General features: G+C 49.5%; 1 protein-coding gene across 2 annotated transcripts in view; it reads right to left on the bottom strand.

The window, feature by feature from the left end:
- Positions 1-2,116: 2,116 nt before the first annotated feature.
- Positions 2,117-17,679, bottom strand: part of RGS9 (regulator of G protein signaling 9) — a 34,578-nt gene continuing 19,015 nt past the window's right edge. The window contains exons 10-20 of one of the 2 annotated variants that reach the window (XM_075169439.1): positions 15,843-15,872; positions 15,105-15,166; positions 12,650-12,763; positions 11,537-11,652; positions 10,942-11,029; positions 10,280-10,418; positions 9,160-9,245; positions 7,717-7,834; positions 4,029-4,441; positions 2,452-2,560; positions 2,117-2,370 (exon numbers count right to left, since the gene is read on the bottom strand). In XM_075169439.1, the coding sequence (XP_075025540.1) occupies positions 2,365-2,370; positions 2,452-2,560; positions 4,029-4,441; positions 7,717-7,834; positions 9,160-9,245; positions 10,280-10,418; positions 10,942-11,029; positions 11,537-11,652; positions 12,650-12,763; positions 15,105-15,166; positions 15,843-15,872 (1,281 nt within the window). In that variant the 3' untranslated portion in view covers positions 2,117-2,364. Of the gene's footprint in view, positions 2,561-4,028; positions 4,442-7,716; positions 7,835-9,159; positions 9,246-10,279; positions 10,419-10,941; positions 11,030-11,536; positions 11,653-12,649; positions 12,764-15,104; positions 15,167-15,842; positions 15,873-17,679 lie in introns of both variants that reach the window. The other variant, XM_075169437.1, reaches the window with a different exon arrangement.

The following is a 17,679-nucleotide window of genomic DNA, read 5'->3' as shown; positions in this document are numbered from 1 at the left end:
AAAGATATTGGGGAAAAAAGGCAAGAATAAATGTTGGGAACTCCCAGTGCTGGCCTCTGGGACACGTATGTACCTGTCTGTCTGATGTAATTGCATCAGGGTGTCCAAGCCCTGACAGAGCAGCCAGTTTTGGATCCTGAAGTCCTTCCTTTGGTTTAGAAGATGAGCATGAGGCCAAGGCATTATTTAATTCCTTGGCAAAGGTGGGGAGATCTTCACAGTCCATCCCCTAAGGAGCAGAAAGGTCACCAGAGAGCGTGAGCTTTTCGTCACCCGCGTGTGCACACCGGAGAGTCAGCACAGGCACAGCCTGGTCTCCGCTCTGCAACCACAAAGCTGTGTCTGGAGATGAAAAGCGGATTGCCCGAGGTCACTGGAAATAAACCCAGTGATATTTCTACAAATATTTCCCTCTGTGCCTCTTTGCAGCAAAGGAAGTGCCACTCCTCACCGAGGCCAGCGTGGGTGAGACCTACCTCTGACAAGAGCTTCTTGGTGCATCCCCTCTTCCCTGTGGCTTGCGAACTGTACACAGCTACAAAGGGGTTCTCATGGTGGCTGGGTATTATATAGCACCAGTTATGTTACTGTTGCTAAGCACCTAATAAATAAGAGTAGTGCCCAAGTTCATCATGAAGAACGCATGCATTCATCAGCTTGTGAAACTGGGACAAGACGCGCATCTTCTTCAACAAGCTGAGGACATGAGGAGCTGAGGTGGTGAGGAAGCCAGCCTGCGGAGCCGGTGTTGAGTGCCCAGCCCGGCTCCATGCACGCCGGCAGTGCTGAAGAGGAGACAACTGGGTTCTGTCTCCATGGAGCACGACCCACGTCCCAGCCCCAGACACACACTGCTGATCCACTTGGCTTCTGGAGTAGAAGGCAAGGAGGTGCACAAGAGGAACCCCAAACCAATGAGAGAAATATTAATTGTAGAATAGCTCTTATAATATGTACATAATATTAAATATATTATTATTAAGTCTTACACATCACAATGTTTTCTTGTTGTGTTTCCTGGATTATACGTTATCAGTGTCTCATCAATATTAACAAAGACAATCACAAAAGACACCACATGTGTCTCTCGTGAGTAAGAGGTGGCCACCGCTAGTGACTACCAGAGCAGAACCAGACCCTTCTGACAAAGCAAAGCCAGCAAGAGCAAACGCGCATTCGTACTAGAGAAGCATCGTGGGCAGCGGGGCAGCACCCTCCTGCTCAGTCTTCGCTTTGGGGTGGTGCATCTTTCTGCTCCCCTGGGAAAAAGTTTTTGGAAACAGAAACAGCCTCTCGATTTTCCCAAACTGCTCTGTGACTAGAAGTGTCTAAATCCCACAGTATAAGTCAGCACGATGAACCACATCAGCCACACAGGCAAAGCTCCGTTTACAACTAGAAATACAAAATAGCGACATCAAAAGTCACAGGCCACATGGCCAAATTACAGAATAACGACCCACGTCTAGGAAACCCCTCCACACTTGAACAAAGAAAACCATCTTCAAACACTGACACGAGATAAGGAAAGCAACGTTCTAACACTCTTGATAACAACACAGGTAAAAACCGTGGCAATGCATCAATCTAAGTTCGGAGAGGCCCAAAACACCAACACGGATTTGGTTTGGATCTTCCCAGATGTTGCCGGCGCGCAGCTCAAGTCATGGTTTCAAAACGCATCCTGGCACTGAGAGGCCACAAAAGGGAAACTGGAGCTAATGCAGTGGTGCTCCGGAGCCCTTGCTCTCCTCCTGCACTGCTTCCTCTTTGGGATCATTTTTGGTTTGGATTAAGGAATGATGCTGTGCCATACAGTACACAGCTTCTCATGAGGGGTTTACTTTATTTTCCCCAGCAATCAGCTGTCTCTTAATGAACTTGCTTTAAAATTAAAGAAATGTTAGCGATAATAAGAGGTGGACCCAAGCTGGGGACACAAACATGCCCCAATCTTGGCATTGAAGTCTGAGTCCTACTCTGAAAAATGCCTGTAAGCTCTGCTCCAGCTGTGTTGTGTACAGTGTGCTGACACCTCATGGCCAAGCAAGTAATTCAGATAAGACACCATTTCCCAGGAGATATATATATATATATACATAAATTCTCCATCTGCTATAAGGCAAGAAACAGGGTTCATTTATCAAGAAGTTTGTAATGAACAGATCTGAATATACCAAAGATAGGAAAGAAAACCAGTCCAGAAATTCTTCAAATTCTTGAATTACAAACAGATGGGTACACCAGGGTCCCTTATTCATAGCTGTGGTAGTCTGAGCTTCCTTGATGCTGAAGGATGGCTCTAATGCACTTCTTCAACAGCATGGCCCATATACTGAACCATACGTGGCAAACCTTGTGGTCTCAGGCCTGGAAAGAGAGGATCCACGTCTGGGCGGCTTGTTACCCAGCTCTCCCCTCCTCCGTGGGGTTCTCCCAAGGGCAGATCACCTCCTTCGCAGAGCCCTTACGAGCTCGGTGGCGGTTGTCCTCTCCCTCCTCAGAGTCTACGGGGTAGATTCGGCTCTCCAAAGGAGCATCCATTTTTATTTGGAAGAAGCTGTGTTGTGAAATAAAAACTCATCACACACACAACACTTTTTGACATGCTCTCTGAGACAGCGAACATGCAGCGCAGAGTCTGGCTTTGAGTTTCCCACTGTTCAAACCCCAAATCCCGAAGCAAAACTCCTGGGCACAAGCCCACAGAGATGGAAAACGAAGGAAATGTGCACTCCCACCCCTTTGAAGCAAAACTGCTGTGTGACACAGCTCCGGCACAGCCGGGGCGCAGAGCCAGGTGGAGAAGGAGCCCTCAGATTTGTGCTTTTGAATTTATAATGTGGACTCATCCACTTGGTCCACAGCAGAGGTGGATTAAAAAAGGTTAGGGACACGTTACTCTTGGTGAGGGACATGGCCAGGATTTGGTTTCAACAGTGACAGCCTCTCCAGGCAAAAAATCCCCATTCTTACACATCCTGCTCCGGAACGACAAACGTTTCACGACTCCCTCTCAAGATTTCTCCTCCCTTGTCACTTCTGGGTCTCCTCTGACTTTCAAATCATTAAACCAAACCTGAACCGATGCTTAAGAACAAACACAAATATACGAGCAGTTTTCCAAATTCAGGAACCAAAAGTAAAACCTGGGGGCTTCACAGCACGAACAGGAGGTGTAAGCGCAGCAGAGAGGAACCACCGGCGTGGCCTCTTGCCCGTTTCTCATCAGAAAACACATCCAATACAGAAAGCAAGTGGAAGGAGCCAAGGGGAAGAGGTGCTTTTAGAGGCCTGGCCGTGATTTGGGGCAGGCAGCACAAATAGTGGTGGTTTTTAGATGCAATTGTAGGAAAGGCAACCGTCAGCCGGGCTCGCAGCACGGCGCAGCCTCGCGGGGAGGATTCTCAGGGACGTAGGGGGTCCCTACCCCCCAGTACCTGAATATCTCACCGCCTTTGCTAGTGCAAAGACCTCGAGCTCCTCTCCAAAGCCACCAAAATAACCGAATCGGACAAACAACAACTTCTGCTAACATACATAGGGCAGCGAGGCCCCACGGCCCGTGAAGCCTCTTGATGCGGGGGCAAACACAAAGGTATCTTCACGCTGAGCTGGGGGGCCGCCACCTCCTCCGGCCTGCTCCAGCGCGTGGAGGTGACATGGCCGCAGGGGGACAGGCAGTGCGGGTGCCTGGTGTCCCCAGCGGGGAGGACAGGCCACATCCCCGCCTGCGCCACGCTGTAGCCCAGCAGCCTCATGGCCCGCTGCTCCCCGGGGCCAGTGCAGGGCCTCCATTTTCTTGCCTGACACCAGGGAGGAGCAGAGCCAGTGCCCGCTCCTGGCAGCCGCCATCACACGCGGCCCCACAGCAGGCAGACATGGGGGTGAGATGGCAGCAACTGACTGGAACGTGAAGCACAAGGCCCGCTTTAATGGGCTCAGCTGATACTATTTCAACCCTGGGCTAATTACAAACCCAATTAGTCCCAGAGGTGAGGGCGTCCAGGCGCCCGCGCGGTGCTTACCTGCTCACCGCCTTGGTGTCCGGCCGGACCCGCCGCTCCTGCTCGCCCAGCGGCTGCACCTTCCCGTGGGGCACGGCCGGGCACTTGGGCGAGAGCGTGGCGAAGACGGGCGAGGTCCAGCAGCCCCTCCTCAGGAACCGGCCGAAGGACAGGGCGGCCGCACGGGACTTCCCGCCGCCGGAAGGGAAGGGGCCGGCGCCAGCCGCCGCGGGCTCCCTCTCGGCGGCCGCCATGCTGTCTAGGGCCACGCTGATGGGCGAGGGGCAGGCGGTGCTGTGGGGCAGGGCCGGGGGGCCTGGGGAGGCGGGAGGCAGGCTGCTGGGGCCGGGGGGCAGGCAGGCAGGCGGCGATGGCGGGGTGCCGGTGCCAGCGTAGACAGCAGGGTGAGGGGCCGGGGAGGCGAGGTGGCACGGCTGTGGGGAGGAAAAGGAGAGAGGCTCAGTCAGGCCCGGGAGGGCGGCACGCTGGCGGCTGGGCTCCCCCGGCTTCGTCAGGAGGAGAAGCCTTCTCCTCCTTTGGAGAAGGGCCGGGTGCCGCCTGCGCTGCCGGGAGAGACAGGGCTCAGCTGGGAGGCAGCCGACAGCCACCCCAGCCAAGCCTGGGCCGGTGCCCCCCTCTCCTGCAGCTCTGGCTCCCTGCCTGCCCTCCCACAGCAGGAGAGCGGAGGCATCACGATTTGCCCATGGAAAGCAACAGGGTCATTGCTACTGGCCTCAGCGGGTGCTGATGGAGCCAGCCCCACACCCGCTGGGATGCTGTAGGAGACACCGGCTTGTCTCATTCCTTACAACGATTAGCTCCAGGCACGGAGGAGTCTCTTATCCCGAGAATGTGTAAACGGCATAACCATGTCACACCCAAAGTGCCAATGTGCTGGCTGCTGTGGTGGCCAAGAAATAGGACACTGAGCTCTGAACCCTGATGACTGATAATACAAGAAGCCACATCTGTACTGAAGCCCCCAGTGTCCCTGGCTGGTGCTGTGAAGACTCCAGCTCAGCTAATTCAACCCTCAGGACAAGCCCGAGCGCAGATTCAACAGCAGAGGACGTGCTGCATGCCGGGGTCCTGTTCCCCCCGCTGTTTCCCAACGACTCACTCCCAGCAGAAATGAAATGCAGCGCAAGTGCGCAAAGAGAAGTGCTGAGAGCAGAGGCACATACAGAAAATGCATGCACACATGGCAGAGAGATGACACAGTGAAGGATGAACACACTGAGACAAGACAGAGAAGGATGAACTCGGTTCTTTTTTCATTTTCTACATTTATTTTTATTAGACAGATGAATGCATGAAAGCGATGGCCAAGAAATGAAACAACATATTGCTCTGATTTCCAATGGAAACAAACAATTTCTTGGCTGGCACAAAGTGAAGTTCAGTTTGTACCATGGTCACACTTTGTACCAGGCGACAGCAAGGGCCCGAGGAGCGGTACACTGGGTCATGCCAGCTTATTCCGCCTACAAGCAGAACAGAGCCAGCTTCTGCCTGCAAGTGTAGGACTGGTGTTTCACAAGCACAGTGACTCCGGAGCATGCAGCATTAACCCATGCCAGGGGGACAGCGATGCAAAGCTGAGATGATGAAAAATCAGAGAAAGAAATGGATAGAGAGAACATAAAAAGCAAAGCTGCAGAAAAAATAGAAGTAGAATCAGAGGGACTGACTGGAACACACAGATTTGTTATTTATTATTTATACCCTGACTTGATCTTCCACATGTTACTGCATACTGGCAATCCCAACATGCCCAGTGCTCCATGTTACACAAACTCTGAAGCGACTGTAGAGCTCATCACATCCAAGTAGCTTTGGACCAGCCCTGCCAAGTTCTTGAGTGTCTTTCAGTGCTCTTATGTCAAGGTAGGTTGACGGTGCTCAGTACCTGACGTAAAAAAGCCTGTGGTTTTAAGCAGAATTAAAAAAAATTACGGTCTGAGCCTGCTCACCCTTACAGCATTGCAAAATTTGCCATTGCTTCTACTGGGAATAAGAGCAGAGACTTAGCAAGCAGACCTTGACATCAGAGCGAAAGACTCATGCAACTTGGTTTGAATTCCTCTAAGGAGGTTTATCACCGTTAGGTTAACGGAGGTCATGAAAATCTCCCTAGCTCAGCTGCAGCGCGGAGGAGACTAGTTCTGCAGTGATACAGATCAGACCACGTAGCCCTGATTCTGCCCCTGGTAACACACACAGGGAGGACAAGAATGGCTGTTCAAAGCTGCTCGGGACACAGCTATCGCCTGACTATCTCCCTGTGCGTGAGGGGTTGGTCTGCATGCACCCTGGTACCTGAGGGCTCCCACTCACATCCAGCTTTCCCCATCTCCCATTTCCTGTAAAATCATACCAGTAGTCAAAACGGATGAACAATACAAACAGGAGTAAAGAAGCTTCCCGGACTTCAGTCCTTCCCACCCAGTCCCTCTGCTTCGCCTAAATTCTAACAAACAAGGAAGCTTTTCTGCCTCCCCAATTTCCTTTACTGGGCTTTGCAGGAATCTTCCCACTTCTGGTAATCATTGGCCTGGTCCAGACATGCCAGAGTTTCCCAGCAAAGCCTGGAATCTCCCTGAGCTCGTTAGCACTAACATAGTTGTTTAGGTTGCCTCATTCTAAAAAGCAAAAGAGACAGAGCAAATGAAAACAACACTACTTAAAGTTGAAATCAGCTCTTAACACCTCTGCCCTCTGGGCTACAAGCCAGTGACAACTGGAACTACCTCCTCTGAGGTTTTTTTAATGACAGAAGAGCAGGAAAAAGACAAGACAAGAGGTACAATGATTTGATAAAAGAAACACAAAGCTGCGGCTGCATCTCTCAAGCCCTCCTGCAGGCTCTTGCGAGAGGCTCTCTATGCCTGCACACCTAGCTCATCGTGCCGGGGAGTCACGGGGGAGAGCCCAGCTTTCCGCTGATCATCTCCAATGTGTCAGAGGGAGTGTCATTAGAATTCAAAGAGTCACCCAAACCTTCAGAAAAGCTCATCCTACTGTTCTCACAAGAAGTCTACCCCACTTTTCTGCCTCTGCCTGGCTAGGAGGTGCAGGATACTTGAAGTGAGGGGTGCGCTCCTCTCAGGGGGTGCCCGGGGTGCACCCCTTGGGAGGGTGCACACCCCCACCAGCGGATGGACACCAGCGCGGACGCACTCCAAGATGGGCCACCTCGCTGTGCTTCCTGTGGGGTTGTCCACCTCTGCTCCACGGAAGGCTGATTTGAACCAAAGGATTGGGACAGCAGAGCTTTACTCTGCCATGTGCCATCCCACCTCCTGGAGGAGCAGGAGGCAAGAGAGAGGCAGCCGGGCTACCCAATCTCTGGGGGGGAGCTTGGGGCAGCCAGAAGGCATCCCCCCCTTCTGAGGTGTGCGGGGAGGGAGCCGGGGCCCTGCACCCCGAGTCCGGCACAGCCAGCGCCTGGCTCCGGCAGCACTCCCATGCCTGACATGCCTGGGAAGTGACATCTGCTGCTCCAGAAGCCATGGCAACATGCAAGAAGCAGGCTGCTGGCAGAGCCGGCCTGGGAAACTTAAAGCAGCACTGACACCTTCAGGAAGGGGAGATGAAGCTCAACACCAGCCTCGGCTTGTCTTTTCCCTGCGCTGTGCCCTGCGGGGCTCAGAGCCTACTTGGGAGGTTCCTTCTTGAGCTGGCTCCTGCGATCCAGCTTGCTCATGACCTGTGTGATGTCCACGGTTGTGGCGGCTTCTCTGGCTTTGGCCTCTTCCTCCTGCTGCCTCAGGATGACGGGGCTGGGGCTGGAGCGGAGGTGACGGCGTCCGAACGGGAAAGTGGAGCTGGGCAGAGAGTGAGAGAAAGAAGCAGGGCATTACTGAAAAGTAGAAGGGCACCACAAACTCACCCCTGGTAAGCAAACTTACCAGGAGGGCAAGCTCAGACACAGACACGGATGTGCCACTGTCACCCGCACAACAAGAAGGAAGTGCAAATGCGGACGCGGTGGTTTTAAAGCGGGACTGGGTGACTCAGTGTCACACATCAGCTACAGAACTGCTAAAAGCGTAAAGGCAGTCCTGTTCCTGGTCCTTGTGAGGGACTCCAGGGCCAGGAGACAACCAGTACGGGTGTTTCTGGTGTCTGTGATATTCCAAAAAACACCTGCTAGATATTCCAAAAAACACCTCCAAAAAAAATGGCTTCAGCAAAGCCATTACCAGCAGCAGTGGAAACAAGTGTTAAGCCACCTCTGGATGAGGTACTAGCTCTCTAGCTTACCCAGGATGCTGAGGATTGTGTCTCCAAAACAGGCACTGACAAACCTGAAGGTAGTCACCAGGGGTCAACCAGCATCTGCCAGTGACCTTGTGATGTGTGGCTCAGGGAAAACTAACCAAACCCCAGGCAAGTCAGCAGGAGGGTTTTTTCCACTGACTTGAAATGGGCTTTAGATGAAACAATAGTGTGAAAGTCCACGATTCCTCTTTCTTGCTTGCTAAGTTGATGAGTGGAAGAGCAACAGAGGAAGAAGCACACCACCCAGTCTGGCTCTGACATTGCACGCTCAGCTTTAAGAAGCAATTGCAGTTCAAATGGCCCAAATCTGCTATGCAACCTTCATCTTGGTCTGGAAAAAGTCATTTCAAGTCCGTCCCTTCTAAGGCCATCCACCTTGTGCCAGCAGTCACTCGCAGGTAAGATGCTGTTTGCTCCCATGTGGCTGCCTGTCACCTTCACTTCACAGGGGGTAAGAGGCTCTGTCCAGGCAGAGCTGAGCAGAACCCATGGAGGACCCTGTGGTGGCTCTGTGTCATCTCCGGTGGCCAATGTTTTGTGGGTGGGAGTTCTCCCATGCCCAGTACACAGTGCGCTCTCCTTCCAGGAAAGGAGCCATGTAATTCAAGAATCACAGCCTTTATAAACAGACCCAACAGACAAGGCAGCCGAGCAATCGTCAAGTCAATTCTGACTGCACACAAGCCACCTCCAAAGGGCTCACAAATAAACAGCATAATCAGTCTCAAAGCAAGGCATCTTCTTAGTGATAAATTTTATTTAATTAAGCGAACATCTACATCATAGTAATTTGGCTACAACTCAGGCTTTTTCTACCCTTGCTACAACAAGAAAAACAAAAGCCACAATTACATGCAGTTTCACTTGCCTTTTTCTGACAGTCTCTTGTGGCACAACAGCCTTGGCCAGCATTTCCTTGTATACTGGAGACTTTAAATAGCGGCCATAGGAGTCCTACTAGGAGAAAAAAAGAGAAACTGGTAGTTATGGGCTGCAAACACCCTTATTAAAATCACCACCAAATACAGCTGCTCAGGAGCCAGGGAGGCTGGGAACTGGATAATCTCCCCCAGCAGCCCAAGGGACTTTGCATCTTTCAGGCAAATGTAGCTACTCAAACCAATACCCTTTCATCTTCGTGTAAAATTCCCAGGATTTTCCATCTCACAGTAAAGCTTCCCAGGTAAGACCCAGACCAAAAGGTCTGAACGGCGCTTAGCCCAGGCCAGTGATGTCTCACAGACATTGCAAGGCGAGGTGCTCATGTTTCAGGAGCTGCACTTTTCAGCAACTGGTGAAAATCAGTATAATCCTGCTACTTTCAGTGTCAATGTGCTGCTGCTCTGGCTCATAATGCTCCCTCCTGCTACGTGTATTTTGTACTGCTCATAAGGAGAAGTTACGGGTTATTTGTGGTCACCATGATCTAACGAAACCATGACATACTATATGCTGACATCAGCCTGTAGTCTGCTGCATCAGTCAGACCTAAAAAAGGGTGTCCATCAACATAACCACAGAAAAATGTGTGAAAAAAATCAGTAAAACTTGAGATGGACCATGTCTCATTATGCTCTTGGTACAAAACTCATGCAGTTATATCACAATTGCTACTACCTTTCCCATCCACTGCTGAAATCCAGTTGGATACAAGCATCCCACCATAGGGATATCTGATGTGGCACACAAAGCGGTACTGAGCAAAGTTAAAAGATTCGTTCAAGCTTTGAATGAGCTGGTTACCAAACTGGTATCAGAAAGTAAGACTTTCAGCAGACACCTGACCTCCACCACCTTGGGGACATGTTGCCTTAGAGGGAAGAAGAAGCAGGAAAATATAAAGGCCTGAACCAATGCTTGCTTAGGTCAGCAAATTTGAGGGACTTTCAAACAAAGACCACTTGAAAGTGACAGCTGACAGCACACAAAGGCATGGAAAGGCCCAGAGAACTGGAATCCCCCTAAGGCTTTGGAAACAAATAACAAACCTTTTTCATCAGCATGTAAATGTGGGTCTGAGCAGCATCTAAAACATAACGATGAGGGTGCTTGAGGCCTTTGACCGTGATGCCCATTGTTGTGCCATCAATGTTAATCCAGCGCCTTGCTCCTGGAGCCAGGAAGAGCCTGCAAGGAGGAGGAATCAACAGTGCTGTTAGCAACTGGAGAATTCCTGGAGATTCCTCTGTCTATGCATGAAAGGAAAAGTTCCTTCAGCTCCCCACTAGAATTTGCTGTCCTGATCTTGGGCAGTCATGACATGCAGTCACTTCCTCTTGCACTGTTAACACATAATATAAACCAAATTTTAGCCCACTGGAAGCAAAAGGAGTCTCTCCACTCTCCTCGTGGCAGCCCCAAGAACTTTGCTATTCCCCACCTCTATTTAAATTACATGCTAAGACCTAAATGTAATAGTGGAGAACAGAGGAAAAGTAACTTATGCTTTCAAATACTTATAACAATACAAATTCTTATGCTTTCATCTTCAAAAGCTCCTTTCCTACACGGGGACATAGGACAGCCACATTTGATGACAGCTTACAAAGAAAAGTCTCAGGAATAAATCATTTGGAGAATGCCAATGTGTGGAAAAAGGTGATGGGACTCATGTACAAAAAGTTTAAGAATGTAAAATTATCACACTCACTTGTAAATTTCTTCTGCTTTTTCTTTGACCTTGGATTGGTCTCCATACTTGAGATCCTCACAGGCTTCCCAGAAACTCAGATTCTCTCCTGCATAAGAAGGACGCAGTCAGCAGAGAGCGAGACTGAGGAAAACGCAATCCCACTTCTTAACTCCTAAACTGAATTTGTTTGACTCGATATGTGTTGGCCCCAATTCAGTCTCTCCAATTCTTACAGCCACCTTGAAAATCCCCTTGGGACTGAAGGAAGAAAACAGCTTTTCCCTGCTCTCCGCTCAGGGACAAGCGACACCTGTAAGAAATTGTGAATTCAGCCAGTTCCAGCTTGCCTGGGAGCAGTCCCCCACTGTTCTTTGTGGGGAGTGCCCTGGGCTGTACTTTGTGTCCTGTGCCACTAGATGGTATTGCATGCACTGGCTGCACAGCCACTGCCTCCGAAGTCACTTCTACTGCCTTTACTTTGTGATTTTGTCATTGTCTCAGCTCACAGCACCTACTGCAAAGGCATGGATTCCCACCACTGCTCTGCCTCAGTTGTGCGGCGTTCTGCTGTGCGGCCTAGGCAGGGACAAAGAGAGAGACACAGCAGACCCACCGCTGAACTCCTTCTTCAGGAAGAGCTGGAAGTTCTGCCGACCTTTCGGGTCTCGTATCAGCTCACTGAAATTGAAGGCCCATCGCTCCACACGCATTCTGGTGGGGACTTCCACTCTGCACAGGTTGAAAACAAACAGCACTGCCAGTTTCACGTGGCCCACCTAATTGGCAGATTAATTAAAACCAAAATGCCCTTTGCTGGAACGCCAAGAGACTTCTCAGCACTCTGTTTTCCAGAATACTGTCATGAGCTCCTAAAGTCAGCCCACTAAGTAAGCCATAATTAAACAACTTGGTACACAGCGGGATGAGGATTTATCTCGGATTTATGCTGCTCTCACAATGACAGCCCAGCTTTGCAGGAGGTTTGACTCGGTCCCGTTCTGGAGGAGGCACTGGTTGTTGCCCAAAGCTTTGCTTCTCATAAAGGCATTCTGTGAAGGTATCCTCTGGGGCTGTCTAATGGGATATTATCACTCTAACAGGATTGCTGGTCTCAAATGAGCACCAGTAGTACATTGTATGCTTCAAGCCCAGAGATGCCACTGTATAATTAACAAATACCATCCGCATGGAAAACCAAGGGAGACCTCAGAGAAGGGATGGACTGCCAGTATGTGCCTCCAACCCAAACTCTCTCCTAAGAAAGCAGCCTGAGGTGTGCGCAAAGACCAAGGGCCAGTAGTTGAACCCTGAATTGCTACACTATTGGCAGCACCTAATTTAGCAAGGTTAACGCTAAACCAAGTGCTATACCTGACCGTAACTGGTCACATTCCATTCCTGTGTTAGTAAAAGTGGACTTCACTCATCCAAGGGGAGGATTAGACCCACTCAGCAGGGGCTGAGTGCATACTTCCATCACCAGTTTAGGAGTTTCTGTAATGTTAAGGAAGGCTCCACTTGAAGAAGATAATGCTGGAAGTTCAGCACGGAATATTCCCAAGAGACAGTTTCTTTAGCATGGCCAAGCTATGTCAGAAAGAGAAGGCTTCCCTGCTCATGATCAGAGACCAGATACCATGACGAAATCAATGGTTCCCTTTTCTGATTTCTATCAGCATAAAGGTCAGTGTAAACCACAAGCTGGCAAAGGAATACAAATACATACAGTTTTGCATTGAGATCCCAGAACTCAGGGTCATCTGTTATCCAGGGGTTGCTGGGGAGACATCCAGTCAGGATAGGATCATTGGAGAGGAACTGCTCAGAGTACTTCACAAGCCTGCAAGTAAATCCAACAAAATCAAAATATTAATTCACAAGCAGAATTGCAGCCAGCCCCATTACAAACAAATAAATGGCTGCACAGACTATGGATACCTTCAGAGGTGCAGCCCTATAGCACGGGGATCTGGAATGTGGCCCCTGCCTTACTAGAAAAACTGATACATTAGCACGGTTAATCTTTTCCATTTCTCAAACAGTAATCTCCCGTTTGTCTTTCAAAGCAGTGATTTTGCCAGGTCAATGCTGGGAGATACAAGACTCTCTTCCATCACCTCCTTTTGCCTCTTCATTTCAAGGAAGTGGGACTAAGCTCCCAAATGGTTTCTGTCTCCTTCTCCAGCAAACTGGCAAAGACCTGATCCTGCGCTGTTTCGTGCCACGCATTACAGAGCAGAAAGTGCCAGAGAAGAGGAAAGCAAACGCTGTATCCGCTCAGGGTGGGTATTCCGCAGCCTTCCCATGGGGCGTGGGAGAGCACAGGGAGCTGCAGGAGAGGTGAGGGAGTGCTGAGGGCATACCCCAGCTTCTCCTTTCCTCCACTCACCTACCGCACAGCTCATTCCTCTGCAAATGAGTTTGAGGGCTCGGCACAAAGAAAAAATGTCTCTATCCTAGCAGGAACCAGACAAACACTTCTCCTGCCTTCTAAGTTGGCCAGACTTGTAATTACAACCGATCTCGCTAATGTCCTGGAATTTTAGCTTTCTCCTCCCTTTTTCATTCTTGAAAAAATCATCTGGTTTCTGCGTTTAAAATTCCTTCCAGGCCTAACTGCTTTCATGTGCTCAAAGCTGGGAGCGCACTATCCAAGGGCCCGTTGCTAACAGGCACCTTGGCATAGATCCTGCAATTATACAACGCTACTGAACAAAGCATACCACAGGTTTGGCACAGAAGTGCTCGATCCTATCTTCTCACTGGAAATGCCAAGGCATTCAGCACCTGCATAATTCATTCCAATCCATATATTCTAATCAAGCTACAAATCTAAACCTGTCAACTCAGGTAACATTGCTCTGTCCTTTTAATGGTTAGTGCTTTGCAGCTCCTCCTAAATCAATGCAGTGCTCTGATACATGCACGCTACCTAGTTGCTGCTCTTATCCTCATCAATAATAATTTGATTTGGACCCAATCCTGTAGCTGAGATAGAGATCCAAATTTCCTGAGGATTTATTGATCTAGGTGATAGGCATTATCCATCAGAAGACTAGGACTAATGTGTGAAAAGCTCCATTGCCAAACAGTTAAGCACCACAAAATTCCTGGGAGGTAGTCAGTTGTCCCCAGCTCCAGCTCACGGTTTGGAAAATTGAGGCAGGAGAGTTTTAAGTGGCCTGGGAGTCAGTGACAGATGAAATGAGCAGAACTGCTGGTGCCTTGCAAGTTGTGGTTCTCAGAAGGCAGCACTGCTTCCCAGACTCTTCCTCCCATTTCATTCATCCACAACTGTCTTCTCCCAGGGAACAGGCCTGAGCACCTTGTTTATCTCGGATTTGATATGAATCTCCGGGTGGCAATGACTATGTAAAACAGACCGGTGGTGTGGACGGCACCTCTAGGCAACTGGCCAGCACATAAGATTCCAGGTAAGAAATGCCTGTGGCAAACGCACTAATGGCTAATGCTAGGACTGGGAGCTTTGCACTTAACTGGCTTCATCAAGAATCTGATCAGGAAACACTCCCACCGAGAAAAGGAATTGCTAAGTAATTGCTTGGACGTTCATGGAGGGGCGTGTGTTCCTTTGTAATACAGAATAACCAGAGACTTCTCCAGCTCTGCTGCCTTCTGGTGAGCATCACCATACAAGCAAGAACACTCACTGGGGCTGAATCCAGCCCAGCAGGCGGGGGACCAGGGACAGCAGGGTCAGTCTGTCTCCGCTGCCTACTCATCCCGCACAGGAACAGGCACAGGACGGACACACTGCTGCATCCTCACAAAGCAGCCTCCATGCAGCTGCTTTTCCAGACTGCAGAGCCGTGCTGGGTCCCAAGCACCACAGTCCAGTCCTGACCAGTCTGAACATCTCTTAATTTCAGAGGGAATCTCAACCGAGAGGCTGGCGCTGGTCTACAGACATTCATAGCAAAGCTCCCCTTAGATCCGAGGGATACTCTTCATCATGACTGGAACTCTGACCCCTCCTCTGCCTTATGCCTCCTGGCCCAGGCAACACACAGCCCAGAGAGCACCGACAACACTGCATGTGGCCACCACACTGATTCCCCTGACTGCGTCACCAGCTGCCAGAGCAGATAGCTTAATCATCTCATTAGGAGATGAGTGCTGAAGACTGATTAATGTGTGGACAGAAGGAAATCAGGACTTACCCTCCGAGAGAGACAGAAGATTTCACTCTGGACTTCATGACGGCCTGCTGATAGTACATGATCTGAGAGGGATCAGACATGTCCATGGTTAGGAGCATGGAGATGTGAAGACAAGGCCATCTCTATCTGAACATCAAATATGCCCTCTCCCAGGTAGTGAGTCTAACTACAACAGGGACTGCTTTTCCCCTAATTACTGGATGTCCTAGGAATCAGAGAATCCCTAAAGTGTCTTAGTAAAATGGCTGTTTTCACTGAGCTTATTGCAAATGTCAGAAGAGCATTTTGCAATGTGCAAGTAATTAAAAAGCAGTCCCCGTGCTATATAAAAATTGGATAATAGCTACCATTCTAGGCCCCTACAAATGCTCTGGATTATTTAGCATGTAATTATCATTGATCCTTGGCTGTCTCTACACTGGCGCCACTGGATGTATCTCCTATGATTCCCCCACCACTGATTTTGATCTGTTGGATTTTAGCCCTGGTGTCTGTCCTTGCCTGAGCCTTCCCGTCACCGGGAGAGCTGCTGGCTGCCTGCAGTGGGAGGTGCAGAGGCAGGAAAGGCCCTGAAAGCACATTGACCAAAAACTCCACGGGGCAGAGACTCTGCCAGCCAAACCCAGGCGTTTTTAAAACTGCTCATCCCCTGCAAAGGGGGCTTTAAGCTGCCATGCAACACTGACGTGAGCAATACATACAGGATGAACACCTAGAAGTGAGGGAAGGACCACTTACCTCTCTCCTATAAACGTCCATAGTTTTTTTCTGTAAAATAAAGAAACAAAACCCATTAAATTGGGGTGGGTGCTTCCACTCGCCTTTTCTGAGACATGAAAACACCACTGCAGGGTTGCCGTTGTGCAGCGCTCTCCAATTAATTCTCATTACAATTAAAATCAAACACAGCAGCTCAGCTAATCAGGGTATCATCAAAGCTAAGAGCATCCACACACCGTAAATCGTTCCATTAGATGTATTTACTGTTTAGCATTGCTTCTTCCATCACAGGCTGCCTGTATGCCTTCAATTAAGGGGTTATTCTAATGGAGCTAAAATAGATTCGTTTACGAGACACGGATTAGATCATTCAATATTAGCTAAAGGAGACAGGAACCAACACATTGCAAAATATAAACACCACAATTAAAAGCCTCAGAAGCAGTATCTGCTGTGCAAAGGGTGCTTACGTTGTGATTTGAATAACGCAGACTATGTTACATGTCATCCACAAATGAGCAGGCAATTGAAGGCAACAAATTAACTGCAGGGTGTTTATTCACACAGCTTCCTTTGAAGCATAGTTACTTCGTGTGAAATAAACTTGAGGAGGGAGAAGGAAAGACTAAGAAGAAAGGCTAAGTCAGGGATGCTCCCAGCAAGTCTTTAAAGGCTTATGCACTGTTTCAATTCTTCATCTCCTGTTTTAGCCAACAAGATCTGCATCCCAGAATTATTCTGTCAAACTAACCCTGGGGCAGACACAGGTCTGCAGAGCGCCTTGGTGAAATGCAGTTTGTGAGTGATGAGGGATGAAGCATCTGGTATCGAATGCCACAGGCAGCCTGCTTCTCCCATCTTCTCACCAGAGAACCTGCACCCTGAGCTGCCCCTATTCTGGAAAAGGCAAGATGCTCTCCCAGGATGACTTTGTGAGGCAACCATCATGGGGACACTGGTGCAGATCTGCTTTTCTATTTTAACCATCGTCACTAGTCCTGCTCAGGAGGGAGAAACTATTCTCTATATGGAAGAAAAATATGCACATTTTGCTGAAACTTGGTTGGTTTTGAGAGGGCACACTCACCGTTTCAGCAGCAGGAGCCAGATATGCAGTAGATCAGCCAATCTGTACAGCACTACCATGAAGTCAGCCCATCTGATCCTAACGCAAACCTAGCCTGGCCAGTGTAGTACTAACAGAAATCCTCACTGCGGCATTGCAAAGGGAGGAAGCTTTTTCTGCTGGAAATATCATGACCAGCTCTTAATGACGGCAGCGCACATAATCTCAGCAAGGACAAACAGGAAAGCAAACAGTAGCTGCACCAGCAGCGATGCTCTGCTGGCCACACACAAGGAACTGCGTGCGAGGGCGTAAGGGCTGACACATCGGGGGAGGAAAGAGCTCTTGGACAACAGGATCATTTGCCACAGGGCTGTACAGCTTCCCTTGCTGATTCAAAGGCCTTGGAACAGGCTGCCCAGGGAAGTGGTGGAGTCACCATCCCTGGAAGTATTTAAAAGACGTGTAGATGAGGCCCTTAGGGACATGGTTTAGTGGACATGGTGTGTTGGGTTGACGGTTGGACACGATGATCTTAGAGGTCTTTTCCAACCTGTATGATTCTATGATTCTATGATTCTAAAGCCGCCTGGGACATCTTATAAATGATGGAGGACACACGGACCAAAGAACAGCTTTTCACCCTGTAGTTGTACCCCTGATGCCAGGCCAGCTTCCATGTAGGTACCATTTCTTCCCCCCATTTCTACAGTGTCACCATTGTTTCAGATAGACTGTAGAAATGGGAAGGGAAAAAAAAAAATCACCTGCTTGTGCAGAGAAACTCGC

Source organism: Calonectris borealis, chromosome 20, assembly GCF_964195595.1.
Source record: "Calonectris borealis chromosome 20, bCalBor7.hap1.2, whole genome shotgun sequence".
Taxonomy (NCBI): domain Eukaryota; kingdom Metazoa; phylum Chordata; class Aves; order Procellariiformes; family Procellariidae; genus Calonectris; species Calonectris borealis.
This window is presented reverse-complemented; position numbering and strand designations above follow the sequence as displayed.